This window comes from Leopardus geoffroyi, chromosome A1 (assembly GCF_018350155.1).
Source record: "Leopardus geoffroyi isolate Oge1 chromosome A1, O.geoffroyi_Oge1_pat1.0, whole genome shotgun sequence".
NCBI classification, from domain to species: domain Eukaryota; kingdom Metazoa; phylum Chordata; class Mammalia; order Carnivora; family Felidae; genus Leopardus; species Leopardus geoffroyi.
Window position 1 is genome coordinate 167988691 of NC_059326.1, and position 20364 is coordinate 168009054.

Below are 20364 nucleotides of genomic sequence, written 5' to 3' on the forward strand. Positions count from 1 at the left end.
GGGCTTGCAGCGTGCATGACTTTGGGCTAAGTGCTTTATTGCAATACCTCATTTAGTCTCATGACAACTGTATGGAGTAAATACATCCCAATTTTTCAGATGGTGAAACTGAGGCTTTTAGAGATTAAGCTGTCCAAAGTCCACAGGCAGTCAAGTGAAGTAGGTAGAATTTAAAAACCCAGCAGTTTGACACCAGTGCTTACCAGTTTAACCTTTGCCATAAAAGCTCCATGCTGGGGCGCCTGGGTGGCGCAGTCGGTTAAGCGTCCGACTTCAGCCAGGTCACGATCTCGCGGTCCGGGAGTTCGAGCCCCGCGTCAGGCTCTGGGCTGATGGCTCAGAGCCTGGAGCCTGTTTCCGATTCTGTGTCTCCCTCTCTCTCTGCCCCTACCCCGTTCATGCTCTGTCTCTCTCTGTCCCAAAAATAAATAAACATTGAAAAAAAAAATTTTTAAGAAAAAAAAAAAAAAAAAAAAAAAAAAAGCTCCATGCTGTGTTTCTTGGTTTAATGCTTAAATACAGGGAAGGCTTTTCAGGTGCCCAGGATTGGCAGAAGAGGAGACGGGAGCGCTTCGCCACAGTGCGGTTGTGAGGTAACTTCTGAATTTCAGCTGATGTGTTTTTCTGTTTCAATTACCAGGAATAATCAGGAGAGGGTTGTAAAAATGTGTTTTAAAGTGTTCCTATGCGAAAATCACCTGGAGAAACTGTTTTATCAGCAAAAGGAACAAGATGCTGATACTTCAAGCGAAGGACTTCAGTTCAGATTTTAGAGTCCCAGCCATGCTGTCACCATTTTTCATCTTCCCTCTCCCTCTGAGCACATGACTACGGGCTGTCAGGGCAACGGTTATGTCGCCTAGGCCTTGGGCTGCACAGTGTAACACAGGCAAGACCACTCCCACCTTATCAGCACAGGACGGTTTGTTTCGTTTTGTTTTTTCACTTTATTTTCTTTGATAAGGCATACATTTTCAATTCTCAGTTTTGGCTATGGGCAATCTGGAAACAGCTGTGCATGAATGGCAGGGAAGAGGGGAGTCCCTGCAGGTACACACTTTGTTTCATGGCTGAATTGCTACCCAAACAGTCCTGGACACAGCGCCCCACAAATTATTTTTCCTTTAAACTGATTTTTCCAGTTAGTTCTGTGTATTAGTTACAGAGTCCTATATTATTTTCCCCATAGGGCTTTCCTGCTCCTGATTCCTAAAGAAGCTGATAAAAACTCCATTTTCTCCACAGAAATATTTAGGTTGTTGAGGCTTTCTCTTACCATAATTACTTCCTGAAAAATGCAGTGGTCAATTTTTCCTGAATATTTTTACATTAAATTGGGCACACAAAACTTGGCCCTTGATATTTGAAGGCTGTAAAGTAGATTTCTGGCTTTAAAGAGATGGCTGGTTTCTATTACTTGCTTTCTGGGTTGGCTTCTTATTGATTTGATTAAATCGCCCTACCATTTAAATGAGGAACTCTGTGTGAAAACAAGAATTTCTTATGACCTGAAGAAATCATTTCTTATTGAAAGAAATCATCTATTTCACTCCTCGACTAAGTACTTCAGGAATTGGAGCAGGTGAGGAGAAAGGTCTTGGCAATGGTAGTTTGATGAGAAATGAATTAATTCGATTATTTCCATGGTGTGGATCAATAATAGTCAGCCTCGCAGAGGCCCCTGGCCTGAAGGCAGCTGGATAATCAATAGGATCACACAGAGGCTTCTCCTCCCCCAGCAGCCTCTCTGATCTTTTCTGGGCGGACTCTTCACGCCTGTGTAATTCTAATTTATGTCAACTAGAAATCAAAGAAATTCCAAGAGGCTTTGGTCATAGGACATTGGGGTGGACCTTTCAAAATCTATTTGCGTCTATTCCTTCAGTAATGTGGCCCCCACAACCCTCCTGGCGCCTCTAGAGGCCAAGGAGAAGGAGCCTCCTCCCAACAGAAGGGCAGCTACCTGGTCCCGGCCTAGGCAGAGGGGCGGCGTTAGGTAAATCGAGGTACACTTTCTCCTTCCTATCTACAACTCTCCAGGGACATAAGGACAAATAGGCTTTTTAAGCCAAATGCTTTGCCAAGAGTGGCTCCCTCAATAACGTTCTTTAATGATACCCCAGACGCTGGCATTTTCAAATCAAATGAACAGTGTGTAAAATTAGTTCTGCATGAAGTTAAAAAAAAAAAGAAAGAAAGAAAGAAAGAAAGTGAAAGGGAGCTTTTAAAAGCTCCAGCATTTCTTCATCCAACTGCTTTTCACAAGGGTTTGGCATTTGAGAATTGCTACATTTATGATGTTATTCGCTGCTCATAATTCAGGCCCTCTGTCTCCGAACTTCTGTATTAACACACACTGCAGAGGTTTCTACCACGACTTTTTATCACCGAGGTTTCCCAAACCAGCCAGGCTGCCTCTGGCGAGGTCTGGTTTCTCAGCCAATGCCATGCCACTGGGCTCCCTCCCTTCTCATCAACCCTGTTACCCCAAACATTTTTCATTAACCTTGAACATTGCGTTTCCATTTGCCCTACAGCTTTCCCATGATTTTTTTTTTTTGTCCTTTTCAGTTTTGTTCTCCATCCAAACGACCTTGTAAGAAATGAGGAAAATATCCTATTATGAGAAGAAACAGATCTATATGGACTCTAGAATTCTACAGAATATTCTATTCTAAGGTTGTGAAAATATTCTCTGACCAAAACCACCTACTGTCTATAATTGTGGAAAGCAGAGTAAACATATCACTCTTATTAGAGAGTCCCGTTGATTATACAAGCAGTTTTAACTAAATCACCAAATAAATGCGTGTTAAGTTGATAGGTGATTTTGGGTCAACTCTAATTCCCAAGGTCAAGTAAGCCTTTGAACAGTCTTTAAGAATATAAGTTCACCCCAATTCATCAAAGCCGTCTCACACAGCGTTTTCTTCTCTTGGTTCTTACAATGCACTGAAGTTTAGGAGATTAAGTGGCGTCGGCTTTAAAACTCAAAGTAATGCCTCTAACATGCTTATCCATCCAGCAATCGGAACAGCTACTCAAACACGGGCTTCTTAACACACTTCCTAGTTTTACAAGTGTTCAGGGAATGCTGCATTTGTGGAATGGCTGGAGGACTCCTCCCTACAAGTCACCAATGTTGTAGCCAAACAAGTTGTCTGACAGTCTAAGCGCACGTTGCTTTTATCTGCTAAGAATATGGTGAATGTTTCTCATCTGTTCTTTGTTCACCAAATGAGAGAGAGAAAGAACAGGGAGACGGAGGAAAACACCTTTTCCTACAACAAATGCAATGCATTTCGTCATTCTTTCAATTCCTCAAAAGCCCAAGTGAGGAAAAAAGCTCAAGTTCGGTAAAGTATAGCTTCCAAATTAAATATAAGTGGCCCCAAATGAAACTGGCTGTGTGTGAAAGAAAATATAACTGCCTTCACTATTTCGCAGAACTACAGGATCGCAGATCACAAGCCCGGGACACAAAGACATCACAAATCTCATCTTTCCCCCAGCGCAGGGATCCCAGTGACAATATTCCTGACAAGGGGGTTAATGGTGTAGACCATTGAGGTTTCTTGCTCCTCCTTTGGCTCCAGTTGGTGTGCAGAAAGGGGAAGAGCTCAAATTGATGACTTATTAACGGTTAGCAGATTTGGTTAAGGGACAGAGAGAAGAGTGATAGACCCAAATAGTTTTGTTCTTCAATTATTGGTTGGCACAGATGCTCACCTTGAGATAAATCGTGGGTCTTCATGTCCATATGCTGATCATGATTTCTCTGTTTTCTATTTTTATTCTTATTTTTCTCCACTATTTTCTTATTACTCTCTTTTTGTTTCCCTGCCTATATGAATTGTCTTCTCTTCAATTCAGCCTTTTCTCACCCTGCAAATCTTTCTTTATCCCTACACCCTGGTTAGTAAGTTGATTCTAAATACAGATTGTCCTATAGGGGCATTAGTTTTCCTTTGTCGAGTATGTAAAAAAAAAAATGTAATTTTGACATCTTAGTATAGAAAATAATAACCTTAATTTTAACTGAGGAAAAAGTAAAAGGGCAGCATCTTTTCTAATCTTAGTTTATTTTTTCCTGTCTAATTTCCTTTCAAAATCAGATAGCAGGCAGTACAATTTTTTCTCATTTGGAAATTTCAAATATCAAAACACAGGTTAATATGACATTGATGATAAGAATAATCAGTAGAACTGAGTATTTTATATATAACAAACATGATTATTCTAAGGGCTTGGTATATGTTCATTCACTTAAATGCTCACAGAACTCTACAAGACAGGTACTATCATTATCTTCGTTTTACAAATGAGGAAACAGAGGCACTGAGTAACTGCCCAAGATAACACTACTAAGAGCAGAGCCCAGATGTGAACCTAACTGTGGCCTCTGAACCCATCCCCTCAACTATTAACCTCTTTGTTACTCACATTGTTACTTTGAGTCTTGATAAAAATTTAAAATCTGGAGACAGATTGCATAACACAAATTTTGAAAGCTGAGTAGCTACTTACTCTAGGTTTCCATCCAACTAAATCAACAAACAAGCGATTATGTGCAAGGCTTTATTTGCACTTTGTGGGTGGCTTGGAAACTTCTTCTGTCCTCACAGAACCTCTTGTGTCTGGTTCTGAGCTGCCCTAAGCCTAACGACGCCAGGCAGTAAGGCTGGCCCCAGCATCCTTTGGGCTGGGCCGCACCACAGCAGGCTATGGGTAGACAGCATGGTGCTGGAGCCAGAGTCTCTCAGAGCAGTTCAGTGGTTGGAGACAGGATTCAGAGGCCGCCAGAGGAAAGGACTAACGCTCTCTCAGGGAGCCCACTAATCAGAACAGCCTCCCCATCCCATTTTGGACTAATTTGCGTCTGGGTAGAAAAGGATACTTTCCTTAACTTAAAATAAGCAAAATGCTGATCAGCAAATATGTCGGAAATAATCTTCTCCTGTACTAACTGGAACATAAACTTTTACCATTCATCTCTGAAGGTGGAGCTGACCTCAACAAATCTAAGGAGTACAGACTAGAAATATGGTAATTTCTAAGAGTGCTTGTGGATATACAGATCCATTTTGAACGCATACATTTTGGCGTCCTTGGTTGAGGTAGTACCCAGGTAGTAGCAGTTTCTTCTGGCAGACATTGAGCAAAGCTACTGTCATTGTTTAGCGTTTCTAGAATACTCCGCCTACTGTAGATTCTTTAACTTGTTTTAAAAGAAGTCTTTAAAAAAAAAAAGATTTTATTTTTTAAGTAATCTCTACACCCAACATGGGTCTCGAACTCACAACTCTTGTGAGATCAAGAGTCACATGCTCCACTGACTGAGCCAGCCAGATGCCCTTCAGAGGAGTCATTTTAAAGTGAAAGGGTCAGTAGCAGCATTAGGTTAGTTAGTAGTGAAATCTGAGGGAGACTTGCAACCCCTGGGTCTAAGTGCTGTTGCTTAGTAACAAAGTCAGCCAGCTTTTTAGGCTGGGCTGAGAATATATAGTAAAATCTCTCTAAACATAACTAACTGGCAAAGGCCTAGTATAAGCTGGGATTTTAAAGCATTTAAAGCATTTGGAGAAAAGAACTAGGTCAATTAACAAAAATGACAAAAGCACACAAAGGATTTGGGCCATTCTTCTATTGGCCCCCAAATTTGGTACATTTAGAAAATGCATGTCCTTTGAGAGACATATATATTTAGTTTCACTCTCTTTCCCTAATCACCAGTTGCAAAAGTAGCACACATGTGTAAATTATTATAAGATGCTAGCACTTTCTGAGCAAGTGTCTGAGGTGGATCTGTTCCCAGGGGGCAGACCCCGTGCCTGGAGACGGCACCCAGGGTGTGCCACGGGCATTGGGCCCAGACCCTGGAGACCTGCGGTAAAATCTTGGATGACTGGCCTCAGGCCAGGGTCTGGTCTTACTATGTCTCCATTTTCTCCTGTTCATAGCACAAATAACCACTTCTTAGACTTACAGGGGAAACATGGAAGCATCTCGGTAGTACTTGGTGATCAATACGGATTTTTATCATTTTCCTTCGTAGTCTTCAAGGGCCCCATATTAAACATGGCACAATTTCCCAAACTCACACTCACATCTCTGGCCAGCGCCACACACCTTCAGTGGGACCTCTGGGACCATTTCTCATCATGTACTAAAAGTGACATCTTAAGAGCAGAAAGGCACAAATTCCCACAGAATATTCCCTCACTGGCCCTTTCTTGCCCCCAGATGGCCACAATACATACATGTTGAGCACTGAAACCACACACTTCAAATTGTGAAAAACCAGTTTGGCACTGTTCTTTCCACCTTACTGTTGCAGGAAACTTGGAATCCAGAAAAGAGTTTTACCGTTAGACCCTGCACATTGCTGTGTGATGTGCAAACACTTTTAATTTTGGTCCGTGGACTTAGGGACAGGAGGCCAAATATAATTTGTGCGTATGATTGCTTTTCCTTTCTGCATAAGCACAAAATTCATTTTTAAATAGAAAAATGCAAAAATAACCTCAGATTAGTTTAGAAAACCAGGCATCTTGCAATGCATAACGGTAACAGTACATGTATGTGCACGTACACATACATACATATAGGGGGAGAGAGAGAGAGAATATGATAGAAAGCTATTAACTACAAACTTGATAGGTAACTCTTACTTTATCACATCTCATCAGTCCCAAATATCTTAGAGATTTGCTGCTCTGCGCAATCAGGGTGGCTCCTTGATCTGTAATTTCTTTACACCATCCAACATCCACAGTTTCTATTGTCATGCTGTACCGGCCAATGGCTATCAGTGCTGCAGAGAGGGACAGAAAGAGAGAAAGCAAGCATAAATGTTAGCAGCGTATGGGATCTCTATCTTATTATGACTATTTCTCTCATTTCCTCAGTAAATTTGTTCCTGAAATGTTGTGTGTAAATGAATGTTTTGTAAACGAAATTAAATTTGAAATGCTTTAGGAAAGCTTGCTCTATGACAAACCCTTTCACAAAGTGAATAATCATTCCATAATTCCCCTTTCATTGGAACACAGCTTCTTATCAGTTTTACTCATTACAAGGTTACCTGTACTTTCAAACATTCATATCTGCAGAAGGAATAAATTAAAATGAATTATATATATAATGTTACAGAAAATGCTGAGTAGAAACTAAACTTTACCCAAGATAACTTTAATAAATTTTTTAAAAGAAAAATCCATGTAAGCACCATTTTGAGGTGTATTATACCGCATATAAATTTCTTTACCGATTGGCATAATTTTTTCCAGCTGTTCACGATCTGTAAAATGTAAGACTATATAATATTTTTCACATTAGTCCTTCTTGGGACTGTTAGGAATTAAGAGTACATTATACATACAGTTGAACTTAATTGGTGCCATGCTACAGTGCGGTAAAGGGAATGCATTTGTTATGCTGAATTTCCTCACCATTATCAGAAGTCTTCCTTCTATTAACATATAAAATGAAGCCTGTCATCTGAAAACTATCAGTATCTCTAGTCTTCTTGACTGTTTAGCACTGGACCACTACTAAAGGGCAGATGCTTATCCCATAATCTACGATGTGCACCACTTATCACTGCTCCATTACCCGGCACCCTGTCAGAGCGACCAATCAGCGAAGGTGGCTCTTTGCTACGGACTTCTGACTTGATAGACATGCACACCTCTACATTTGTGGAGCAGAAAAACAGATTTCGATACCTCCAGCCAGAATAAGTTCATGGTGCATTGGTTTGTAAAAGAAAACCCTGAAAACAATGCCACACATTTTAAAAAGGACAGAGAAATTGTTTGCTAATTATTTCCTCATTCTAAGATAGGATGAGTTGATTTCTGTGACATTAAAGGCGGATGATATTTTCCAATTGACTAGATTGATAAGAGCAGAGTGAATTACTCATGTAAATAAATGTTAACTCTTACAGCTCACAGAGAAGAACTTGGCAAAATCTCTTTGCCAATTACCTCAGTAATATTTTTTTTTACTAGAAAATTCATGCCTATGATTCAAGTATCAAAGCACTCCTAAGTAGCCTGATATTTAAGGTTTACAAAAACACCCATCATCTCAGTGTATTCCAGTGAAAATGCGATGAAGGACACAAATTTTTTTTTCCTAGAAATTCCTCATGCCACGGATTTGTTCATGCTTTCACCTTTGCCCACCTACTTCGACATTTATTTGTTGTTATTTTTTTTTTTAATTTACTTAGAGAGAGACAGCACAAGCAGAGGTGGAAAAGAGAGAGTGGGAGAGAGAGAATTCCACCCAGGCTCCACACTGTCGGCTCAGAGCTTGACACAGGGCTTGAACTCACAAACCATGAGATCATGACCTGAGCCGAAATCAAGTCAGATGCTTAACCGACTGAGCCACCCAGGCGTCCCGCTAGTTTGACATTTAGTTTTCAAGGAAGTGGAGCAGGGTAGAGGGGGTTTTGCCAAAGGTTTGCCAAGTGGTCTGAATGATATTTTGTGCGTAGAAGTAATATGCCATCGGTGTCTCTGCCCTAAGAAAGCCATGATCTCTGGCACCATCATAATTTCACTAGTTATGCTATCCTAAGGATCTCCTATGATGACTGAAGTAGAATATACATAAAAGAAATTTCTTTCAATCTCAAACTGTAATTTCAGAAGATGACAAATCACAAGTTGCAGAAGGCCCCAGGTTGGTAGATTGTGGACTTTTATTTAGGTTTGAGGCTAGAACATGAAAGCCCTGCCCCGGACAGAAAAACATAAAAATAATGATCTGAGAAGTTTTTTAGAAGCTGCTTTATAAGCAAATGAAGAGTCAATAGCTTTTGATTCTAACTGCTAAGAACACTGGTGTTTATTATTTCCCTTTTTTTCCTTTCTTGTCCAAATTAAAATAAGCAGTAAACAAGACAACTGAAGATAAATCAGGGCATTCTATGTTTGTTTTGACATAGCTCTATACCGTAAAGTAAGAACTGAACTTTATTATTCCTTAACTTGTTCATTTATTCAGCAAACACCTCCTGAGTACTCGCTCTAGAGCATTTTGTCTAACGTCTATTGACTATCCATGGGCTAGGCACTGGGCTAGGAATTTTAGGCATATTATTTCATTAAATCCTCTCAGAAACCCTATGAAGTTTTATTATTATTTCCATTTTAAAGATCAGAAAACTGAGTCACAGAAAGACTGAATGGCCTTCCCTGTCACAAGACACTAAGTGAGGGATAATAGGCTGAGAATTAGGCTCTCAGTCCTGGCTGCACAAGAGATCTACTAAGTCAGAACCATGGGGCCAGTCACCAGGCAGTTCTAACATGCTGTACCACTGGCGTGTGGAAGTGGAACCGTGGGTGTGACATGAGGGGCCTGTGCTAGGTGCTGGGGACAGAAAGATTCAGAGCTCAGAGGCCAGCTGAGTGGGGTGGAAATGAGGAACACCCAAGTAAATAGTGACAATACAATGCTCATCCCCCCTCTCTTCCCATTCCTAGCTCATTCTCGCTTCTCAGATCTCAAGTCAAAGGTCAGCTTCTCAAAATGGATCACTCTATCATTTGCCACTACTGGAAACGCTATTATTAATTTGTTTGGTTATTCACTTTGTTGTAGCCCATCTCTCCCATAAGTATGACAGCTCCTATTCACTGCTGTATGCCCAGCCCCTAGCCTGTGCCTGGTACGGAGGTAGTTCTTAAAAGTATTAGTGGAACGCACCAATGACTGGAATATGGTTTGGGTCTACTACAGAAGCATGCCAAGGGGGCACCGGAGCCCCTCACTCTTCAAGGGAGAAGAGAAATCATAGGAGCTCTCATGGAAGAGCTGAGCTAGGTCTTGAGGGATGAGTAAGGATTCTCTAGGAGAACAAAGGAGCTCGGGCAAGTATGTTGGGCTAAGGAAACAGCATATGTAAGCATAGAGAGATGTGAAAGGGTAGGGCAGCTGTAGGCCATTCTGTGCAGCTGAAATAAAAACAAGGCCAAGAAGTGGCAGGATTTATTTCAGAAATATTTATTCAATGATTAATGACACTGGAGTAGGTATAAGAGACACAGAGTAGCAAAAACAAGCAGAGTCCTTGATGTCCTTTAACTTACATTCTAGTAGGAGAGACAGGTGTGAAGCAAATAAACACACCACCATATATAAATCTAAATTGTAACAAATGTTCTGAAGGAAACTGACTGATTACTTTAGGAATAACACTTGCGGGGGAGGGGGGGCAGGGGGTGGGCACTAGGGAGAGTCTTCCTGATGAAGTTACTTTTAATCTGTCCAATAGCCCTGCAAAAACAATACTCATTTTATGGTAGAAAACTGAAGTTAAATACTTCAGCCAGGCCCCACCCCTACTAAGTGGCAAAACCAAGGTGCACACCGAGATAGTTTGGCTCCAAGGCCAGTGTTGGTTCTACCATAGCAGCACACGGGTGGTTGAGGAGCCTGCATGTGTACAGAATGTATTTTTCCCCTTTACCACCATTCAGGACTTAACCATTACAGCTTGCAGGGAGCCAAGTAAAACACGGTGACCATAAAACACGGTCCACCAGAATCTGTAAATTCCAGAACATATAGAACAATTTACATCTTTGTGACTATATCCTACCTTTGAATACTTTTTCATTGTTCTTCACAAGCTACCCATGACATTTGTAGTGTGGTACAGTCTCAAGTTCATTTCCAGGCTCACTACTTAGTAGATGTCTGACCTCAGGATACTTCACTTTTCTGAGTCTCAGCTTCCTCACTTGGACAATGGGGATGTTGACTATATGTCCTGCTTACTTCACGGGGTTGGTCTGAGGTTCAAATGACATAATACATGTAAGGGGCTCGGCACTACATAAATGTCATGATTTATGTGATATTTTCCCAAAGCATTCTACAGTGGTGCAGTTGATATAAAATGAAAAGACTTTAAAGAGTTTTTTTTTTTTAATTTTTTTTTCAACGTTTATTTATTTTTGGGACAGAGAGAGACAGAGCATGAACGGGGGAGGGGCAGAGAGAGAGGGAGACACAGAATCGGAAACAGGTTCCAGGCTCTGAGCCATCAGCCCAGAGCCCGACGCGGGGGTCGAACTCCCGGACCGTGAGATCGTGACCTGGCTGAAGTCGGACGCTCAACCGACTGCGCCACCCAGGCGCCCCTAAAGAGTTTTGAAAAATAAAATGCTCCGGGAAAATGAGAGCATTATATAAGTATTTAGTCATTATGTCACTGCTAGAGCTCCTGAACTGCCTACTCTCTATTGGTGATCATGAATTTGTAGATTGCACCTGGGATGATAGGGCTGCAAATGTAATGTGTGATTACTACCTTCACTAGGGGCTGTTGACACACTACAATGATATTTATTGAGCCTTGAAAAGAGATAAATTATGCAAGACTAATTCCTAATCTCAACGCAGTTTGAATATACGTTTTTATGTGCTAAGTACAACTAATAAAAAGTTAAATTCTAAAAAAATTACACAAGTTAAAAGCTATAATCCAGTAACTTATATCATTATCAAGAAAATACATTAACCCCCTAAAAGGCATTTCCATAGACAGAGAAAGTGAAAACCATGAGCACATATATATTAAATTTTGACTAAGAAATTCCATTTCCAGGGGTGCCTGGGTGGCTCAGTGGGTCAAGCATCTGCCTTTGGCTCAGGTCATAATCTCACGGTTTGTGATTTTGAGCCCTGTGTCAGGCTCTGTGCTGACAGCTCAGAGCCTGGAGCCTGCTTCAGATTCTGTGTCTCCCTCTCTCTCTGCCCTCCCTCTGGTTGTGCTGTGTCTCTCACTCTCTCAAAAATAAATAAACATTAAAAAATTAAAAAAAAGAAATTCCATTTCCAGGAACATACCCTGGAAATACACTTTTTGAAAAAAGATACTTTTAATAATACTAGGAACTTTTAAATCATTCAGTGAAAAAAGTAAAGGTGCAAGAATTTATATGGTGTGCTATCACCATATAAAAGAGAATACAATTAAAAAAATCCACTTACAAATCTGCTCCTTTGTGAAAAAGGAATATGGGAGAGAGAAACCAGGAAATACAGAGACTGTTTAAGTATATGGGGTTGGTGGGAAAGGGGAGGAAGGAAGGGGCATGGAATGTGGAGGTGGGGATGTGAGGAGGGAGGGACACTTCCTGGAGTATCTCTTTGGATATAGCTTTGACTGTGAATCATAGTAATGTTTTACATACCTCCCAAAATAAAAAAAAAATTAAAACTAACAACGATGTAGGGGAATGGGAAGTAGAATACAAACAGTAACAAATGAAGCTAATTGTATTACAAATGAAGAGCATGACCCAGACAAATAAAATAACCACACAGAAGAGGATGGGAATTAAGAATTCAGTCACTTTGGAAAACATTATTTTGGCAGGATATTGTAAGGTGAAATCCAAAAAGAACTGTCAGCAAACATTGTATTCCAGTTAGTAATTCTATTTCTCACAGGGCTATGAGGTAGCAATTCAGTAACTACTTTATGTGTAATCTAGGATTGTAAATGATGAGAGCCAGTCTTTTTACTGTTAGAGAAAGAAGTTATAAATAAGAAAAGGGGAGAGCCTTATAATAAACCCTGTGGTATTGATTTGGAATCAGAGGTACTAGAATGAACTGTTGGTTCATAACAGATACACAGATATAGAAATAACTAATAAATATGATGTATGTGCATGCATGGGTTAGTATACATGCATATATTCCCTATCTTTTCAGCTGAGAGAGACTAGGAGCAATGACACTCTAGTAGCAGTGATGTACAGGCACCCAGATCTTGAATTATAAATATCATTCTCTAATAAAAAGAATTAAGTCTTCTTGTAGAAATGGTTGATTCCTGCACTGGGGCAGGGAAATACAAGATAAGTCTGAAACATCTTGTGATATCAGAAAAAACAGATGCTTAAAAGAGTGAGGGCATACCAAAAGGACACAGGATCCATTCAGAAGAAGCTGCCAATGGCCACAGCTGGAACAATGTGAATCTCAAAATAAATGAGTGTATTGGACTATACTTGAGAAAAACAAATAAGCATCCACAAATCCATATTCATAGAGGTAGACAAGATAGAAGATGGATATACAGTCAAGGAAGGACAACTCTTCCTTACAGAAAAATTCCAATGAATCAATTTGGAAAGAATGGCGGAAATACAAAAACATCATCAGGCAAAGACCGCAGTAATAACTGTTGCAGTCCAAGTTCACAAATGGATGCTAAAATCAGTGGGTGAAAGTTTTGGGAGAAACAGAATAATAGCATAGTGCCAAACATATTTATCAACTGCAAAGGGAAGTCAGTTTAATTACTAACATCACAGTGGAGAGACCCAGCAGCCATCACCTTAACCAAATGACCAAGGTTAACATCACCAGTAATAACACATACAGACATCACATGTACCACCTGATCACTTCTTCAGTATTCTTGCCAATCCAAACATCACAATCCAATCCATCATAATCTCAATCCAAACATCACACAAACCTAAACTGAAAAACATTCTACAGGTCTAGAGGGTAAGGGTAATGAAATATAAGCAAAGAATGAGGAAGCATCAGAGATAGGAGGAGACTAAGGAGACAGGACAAGCAGATATACTGTGAGATCCTGGATTGGATCCTGGAATAGACAAGAAAATTAGGGGGAAAACTGTGAAATTCAAATAAGATCTATAACTTAGTTATCTTATTGCTTCAATGTTAATTTCCTGGTTTGATAATTATACTATGGTTATAGGAGTTGATCATACTAGAGGTAGCTAGGTGAAGAGTATTATGTGAACTGTCTACTAGTTTTGCAACTTTTCTGAATTCTAAAAGTATTTTGGGGTGTCTGGCTGGCTCAGTCAGTAGAGCATGAAACTCTTGATCTTGGGGATGTGAGTTCGAGCCCCACACTGGGTTTAGAGATTACTCAAAAATAAAATCTTAAAAACAGTATTTGAAAATAAAGATTTTAAAAGCGTAGATAAGCTAGTAACAGACAACAAGTGAATGAACTAAGGAGAGAGCTAAAATTTTCTAAGTGAAAGCAGGTATTACTTTCACAGCGAACAATCTGATATATAAATGTTACAACTAAAAATACATTTTTTTCTTCATAGGAGGAAGATTAGTCACACGAGTGCATTAACAAGTAACCTGCATGTGCCATTTTGTCCTTTCCAGTTCTATTTTCTGCTATGGATCTATGTACCTGCAATACAATCAGAAGAAATGCCCTGGTGCTTGAAAGAACTAGGGTTAAAATTTAACAGTGGGATTAACATCTTTCATGTAACACTTGGAAAAAAGGATTTGCAAAGAAATTTCTTGGCATGGATACAAAGAGATAAATATGAAAAGCACTCTTCTTTGTAGATGCCACAGAAGCCTCCAAAACAAAGAAATGACACTTTCAGAGACATTCGTTGTTGTGTGATGGTCTCTGGGAAGGCTCCCTCCACCCTGCAGGGACTATAGCAGTGGTTCCTAGCCCTGGCAGTTCAGGAGAATCACAGGTGCCTAGAAAAAGTACAGATGCCTGAGTCCCACCCCTGGAGATTCTGACTCAGGAGAAGCCATAAAAACTCCTGTGATCCCGATGTGCAGCCAGGGCTGAGAACCACTTGAACAGAATAACCTGTAACTCGGGCAAAGTCAGTCAACTAAAAACAAAAGAACTAATTTTCAAGGATATAAGTAGCTTTGTGTTCTGATATTTTAATACAACTTTGTCTCTCAAACAGTAGTGACTTCTTGTACACAATCCAATACTTTTTAACTTCTCTATTTCTAATTTATATCCTTTCCTTCCATTTTGATATATTACTATTAAATTCCTCCTATCATTTTTTTTAATGTTTATTTTTATTTTTGAGAGACAGAAAGAGCACGAGTGGGCAGGGGCAGAGAGAAGGAGACACAGAATCAGAAGCAGGCTCCAGGCTCTGTGCTGTTAGCACAGAGCTCGATGTGGGGCTCAAACCCACAACTGCGAGATCACGATCTGAGGCGAAGTCGGAAGCTCAACCAACTGAGCCATCCAGGTGCCCCATATTCCTCCTATTATTATGTAGTAAACCTGACAGTGACCATATGCTATTTTTCCAGGTTGTCCTTTTTAGTAAATATTTTCCTTTAGTTCATTGCACTTATTTATATTTCTAATACAGCACTTATCAGAGTTTGTTTCATATTAGAATTATTTATCAAACACCTGTCTTCCTACTAGATTGTAAAGTCTTTGAAGCAGCAAATGTAGAGAATGCTTTTCTAGGACCTCTAAGTCTCTGAAAATCAAGTGTCACTCATTTTTTACAGCTTCAGTGAATTTTTTGGAAGTATAACATGCATGCAGAATATTGCACAAATCCTAAGGGTACAATTTGATGAATTTTGACAAAGTTAACCCAGCTGTGTAACACTCTCTAGATTGAGAGACAGGGCATGACCATAACCCCTGAAGCTCACTCGTCCCCAACTCCAGTCACTGTTATTCTGCCACTAAGAATAGCTACTATCCTGACTTCTAACCACACAGATTAGTATTCTTGTGTTTGAACTTCATATATATAGAGTCAAACACCCAGTACTCTTATTTCTGGTTTTTCAGCAGTCTGTTATGTTAATGAGATCCATCCACATTGTTAAGGGTATGAATAGTTTGTTCATTCTCATTTCCAAAGTGGCGATAACATTTACATTCCTACCAGTAATGTGTGAAGATTCCAGTGTCTCTACATCCTTGCCAGTACTTAGTGGTATCTGTCTTTCTGATCATAGCCATTCTGGTGGGTGTGAGGTGCTACCTTATTGTGGGTTATAATTTTCATTTCCCTAAGGACTAATGATGTTGTGCATCTTTTCATGGTGTCATACACTGCTTTAAAATCCCAGCATAATATTATGTGCCTTTATCCTTACAAGCACTCAGTAAGTATCTATTAAATTAAATTGATGAAGAAGGAGAGGCACGTAAGTTTTCTATGATTAGACTACCTAGCAAAGAATAGCAAAATATCTGTTTCTAGATGACAGATCATTTTCCACATAATTTGAGGGAATGTACCAGTAAAATAAACTAGTCTAGCCTCTGGAGACACAAAAAAAATCTTCAAGTTTCTTAAAATAAGAGAGTAAATTCAAAAAATTTACAGTTATAGAAAACTTTCCAAATGCTCATTTATTTGTGGAATTTCAAAGACTGTGGAGTATGCTTTATTTAGGAACTCTAAATCTCTTACAATCAAGTGAAAAATAAATATAATACAAAAATTGTGGTGGATAACATTGGAGTGAAAATGTTGAATTATGGTAGAATTTTCAAGACACTTTCTGTAAGGGCATTCATCTTACAGAACTCTTCTTACTGAGTTCAGAACAGCAACTTGCAAGTCTTATCTGACAAAGGGAAGAAGCTGGCTGTGGCCCCTGACCTTTTGGGGAAAAGACTCTCCTGCCCTATACATCCTGAAATGGAAATACAACATTATTTATAGGCTGCACCTGCTTTCCTTCCTAGGAGATTAGCAAGTTGGTGGAAAGTAAGAGTTCACATGAAGAATTTTTTAAAGAATTTTTTAAGTTCATCAGAAGCAAGGATAAGTATTTTTTATTCTTTATGCTTTCCAAATTATTTTCATTTTAATAGCAGAAAGACACAAATCACATTGGGTAGGTAGAAACTATTTTTGAGTATGTGACTTCTGAAAACGTAATAAACAAAAGGCATATTTAGAACTAACCTTCATTTAACAGGAATCTGATCCACTGCTCTGGTTTTCAGTGGTGCTGTTTTTGGTGGAAACCAACCCTCTGAGAGGAATGTTAGGTTCCCTTGATAATCCCCTTATTAAATTTTGGAATCCAAGATGAGGAAGAAAAAAAAAAAAAGCCTTACTAATCTTAACATTAGCTGAGAACCTTAAAGTCCCTGGTTCAATGATTCTTTTTTATTCTAGCTAGCCTGCATAAATACATATATTACTTATCAAAGAATTATGCATATTTTTAAAAATTCTGACATTATATTAGATTTCCTCACTTTATGAGAAGTGAATTCTGGGCTTCAATATGTTGGTTCATGGATATGGAAAAGTATATTAGTGTTTCTGACACAGATCTGCCTTGTCCACCTTTCTGAGCTGGAGTTTCCAGACTGCCATAAAAATGGATCATCAGTGTCAAGCAGGCATCAGATACAAATATTTATCTGACTCCACGTGGAGCAGAGCAGGATGCCATGGCAGCAACTACCGCTTGAGAGATACCAAGGTTGGTGACAACATATGTGTTACCAGACTGCCCAACAGGCATTGTAAAAATATCTTGACATTGAAGGGAAGGAAACCGAAGGAAGAGGGAAGAACACACGAGGATGTCAGCAGAGTGAATATATCATCTCTTCCTTCTTTAAACAAATACTAATCAAGTGCCTCCTAAGCACCAGGGAATGTTTCAGGAACTGAGAATAAAGAGAGCAAATCCCTGCCCTTGTGAGGCTTGTATTCTGAATACAAATAAATAATTAGAATACCTAGGTTTTCAGGTGGTGATTAGGCTTCTGAGAAAAATTCAGCAGGGCCTAGAGGTGGGAGAGCTACAATTTTAATTAGGGCAACCATGGAAGGCCTCACAGAAAAAATGACATCTGAGCAAAGATCTGAAGAGGTGAGGGAACAAGCCATACAGATATCTAAGGGAAAGGCATTATGTTCAGAGAACACCTAATGCCAAGGCCATGAGGCAGGAAGGTTGCTGGTTTGTTTTAGAGTGAGCAAAAGAGCAAGGTGGTGAGTAGTGGAGAGGAGATTGGGGAGAGTTAATGGAAAAGGGGGTGGTCAAAATCATCTCATAGATCATTTTAACGACATTGGCTTTCCCTCTAAATGAAATCAGAAACCACTGGAGAATTTGGGGCAGAGGAGTGATATGATCTAATTTAAACTTTCTCTGGCTTCTGGGTTGAAGACAGGCTGTAAGAGGCAAGAGCAGAAGCAAGGAGACCAGTAAGGAGGCCACTGCAATGATCTAGACAAGAAGTGATAGTGGCTTGGCCAAGGGCTATGTAACAGAAATGGGGAGGAGTTGAACTAGACTACAGTAGAGAGACCCAACAGTATTTGCTGATGGACTGGAGTAAGAGAAGAAGAAGAGTCAGGGTGTTAAGAGAAAAGAAATCTTTTCTTTTTGGCACTTAGATTTGAAAGACATTTCCTGCATGGAATTTTACATAGCTGTTCCTTGGGTCCTTGTGTGTCTAAGTGTTCTTGCACTAGTAGGAATATATCAGTTTCTTCTCTTGGATATAAACTCTGAGAGGGGCAAAGAGCACCTTTATTCATCTTTATATCATCATTATCTAGCATAGGGCCTTTACTTGTTAGTGTTCAATATATGTTCATTTCAATATGTACATCTTAGATATCACAATTAAAAGCACTTAGGGAAAAACAACTTAGAAAGGGGTCTTGTTTGCATTCTCTAGAGTTCATATTCATTCTTTTATTCTAAAAGTATTTACTGAGTAGCTACAGTATATTAATCACTATGATGTTTGTAGTTACCTTTGAGGAGATTATAGGTAATAAACATTTCCCCCTATATGTCTCTGCATTTAAAAATTTTCAAGAGTGTGGGCTACCTAGGTGTCTCAGTTGGTTAAGCATCTGACTCTTGGTTGCAGTTCAGGTTATGATCTCATAATTCATGAGTTCGAGCCCCACACCGGACTCTGTGCTGACAGCACAGAGCCTGCTTGGGATTCATTCTCTCCCTCTCTCTCTCTCTCTCTCTCTCTCTCTCTCTCTCTCTCTCTGTCCCTCCCCTGCTCTCTCTTGGGCATGCTCTCTCTCTCTTAAACAAACAAACAAACAAACACACAAACAAACAAACTTAATTTTTTTTCTAACACTAGGCATGTTTTACTTTACCAAAAAATTGGTTTTTAAAAAGAGGAACTAGATAGACTTCTTAGTTTTACCAGAGTAAAGGGAAGAACTTAACATTTCTTTTTTTTTTTTAATGTTTCATTTTACTTTTGAGACAGAGAGAGAGTGAGCAGGAGAGGTGAAGAGAGAGATGAAGACACAGAACTTGAAGCAGGCTCCAGGCTCCAAGCTGTCAGCAGGGCTCAAACCCACAAACTGTGAGATCATAACTTGAGCCAAAGTCAGATGCTTAACCAATTGAGCCACCCAGGTGTCCCAGAACTTAACCTTTCTGAAAGTGGGGTTTCTCTCTAACCTTGCTCGTCAAGGCAAACAAACACATTGACTGGTACCAAAATTCAATACCTAAAAATCATGAAATCCTGTGAAAAAAGCACAAAGCTATTTGCAAACTAAAATTAAATACAAAAAGGTAAGTTCACTTACTCCTCCTTAATTATAACCACAGCAGTTATTACTCAGGGGCCGTTGTCCAGACCATAGATTAGCTTAGATACTGGCAAAAACTTGCTTATGGATCTTTCTGCCATAAGAAGGGAAAAGGAAATAAAAACATGAAATTCAAAGCATTTCAATTTGATTTTTTCAAGTTTATGGGGTGCCTGGATGGTTCAGTTGGTTAAGTGCCCAACTCAGGATTTTGGCTCAGGGAATGATCTCATGATTCCGTAGATAGACCCCCATATTGGGCTCTGTGCTGACAGTGAGGAGCCTGCTTAGGATTCTCTCTCCCTCCCTCCCTCTCTGCCTATCCCCTGGTCATGCACACGTGAGAGGTCACTCTCTCTTTTAAAATAAATAAACAAACATCAAAAAAAAGTTTAGTGGAGAACTAGATTAAAATTCAGGGAACACTAAACTTTCTATATTCTTTTTGTCTTCCAGGGGGAAGAAGAAATCCCAGTTCTCACACTAGAGCAAATGCTCACACAGGCAGGGAGACACAGACACAGATGTATATACATATATTATTCTTAGGCCCTAATTCACAGGTAGACTTATCTTAAAGCTACTGAAGGGCCTTCTGAAGGTCCAACATTTACATGGACCTTCACAAGGTCCTGGTTCACAGAAATGTACTCATAGGGTAATGTATTTTTGTAAAATTCTGCAAAAGCAAGATGCTTTTGTATTCTTTTCTTTAAGAGAGATCTCAAATTGTTTAAACCTCAGGTCCTGAAAAATCCTGAATTTGTCCCTGATCCAACACAGAATATTCTGATTCAGTGGCTTTGGGGGTGGATATCAGGAAGCTGTATCTTTTTCTTTCCTATTTTTTAATGTCACCAAGTGATTTTGATGCATAGCCAGGTTTGGAAATCACTGACGAAGGACTTACAGACTGATCAGTTTAATGAGTCCCTGACATCTAGGTAGTATTTCTACCTGGAGCTTTGCC

The 20364-nt window shown here is 39.6% G+C and overlaps 1 protein-coding gene across 3 annotated transcripts in view; it reads right to left on the minus strand.

The window, feature by feature from the left end:
* Nucleotides 1-20364, minus strand: part of FBXL17 (F-box and leucine rich repeat protein 17) — a 494438-nt gene that overhangs the window by 15280 nt on the left and 458794 nt on the right. For all 3 annotated transcript variants that reach the window (XM_045500431.1, XM_045500420.1, XM_045500412.1), the window contains one exon: nucleotides 6672-6814. In XM_045500431.1, coding sequence (XP_045356387.1) covers nucleotides 6672-6814 — 143 coding nt within the window. The remainder of the gene's footprint in view (nucleotides 1-6671; nucleotides 6815-20364) is intronic.